Genomic DNA, 496 nt, shown 5'->3' on the forward strand with positions numbered 1-496 from the left:
GCAGATAGACACTTACCGCTCTGAAGCAGTGTACCAAGACGTCCGCGTTGCGCTTCACCCACTTCCTCTGTTCCCTCGAAACGGAAGTGATAGCGCGGTATCCGTCCTTGCGTACCTAGCAGGACGGAATCATGACAAGGGGATATGTGTGATGATGACGCAGACGCACCTTCTGGTCCTGGTCTTCACATAAGTCGTACACCGCGTTTATAGCGTCATCCTCAAGTTCGGGAAAATCCTTGATGAAATACTTGATATTCTGCGCAGCGACGGTTTTCAACGAGGAGTACGACGAGTGCACAGCATCAATGAGGCGTTTGAGGGTGTCCTTTTGCTGCAAAGCTTCGTTCGTGAACGCGCTTGGCGCAACGTCGGCATGCAAGACACTCACTTGTGTGACAACAGCAGATGTCCGCACTTGGGCTCGCCGCGCACGAACAATCTGCGCATTTATGTCTGCCAACAGCTGTCTCTCTGGTTTGTCTTCGTTGGACAT

The 496-nt window shown here is 52.2% G+C and overlaps 1 protein-coding gene across 1 annotated transcript in view; it reads right to left on the reverse strand.

Annotated features, from left to right (window-relative positions):
• Positions 1-496, reverse strand: part of PHACADRAFT_197231 (uncharacterized protein) — a gene marked incomplete at both ends in the record, with an annotated part of 3627 nt that extends 3131 nt beyond the window's left edge. Inside the window, 2 exons of the mRNA XM_007397417.1 lie at positions 17-115; positions 170-496. Coding sequence (XP_007397479.1) covers positions 17-115; positions 170-496 — 426 coding nt within the window. The remainder of the gene's footprint in view (positions 1-16; positions 116-169) is intronic.

This window comes from Phanerochaete carnosa (assembly GCF_000300595.1).
Source record: "Phanerochaete carnosa HHB-10118-sp unplaced genomic scaffold PHACAscaffold_6, whole genome shotgun sequence".
NCBI classification, from domain to species: Eukaryota; Fungi; Basidiomycota; class Agaricomycetes; order Polyporales; family Phanerochaetaceae; genus Phanerochaete; species Phanerochaete carnosa.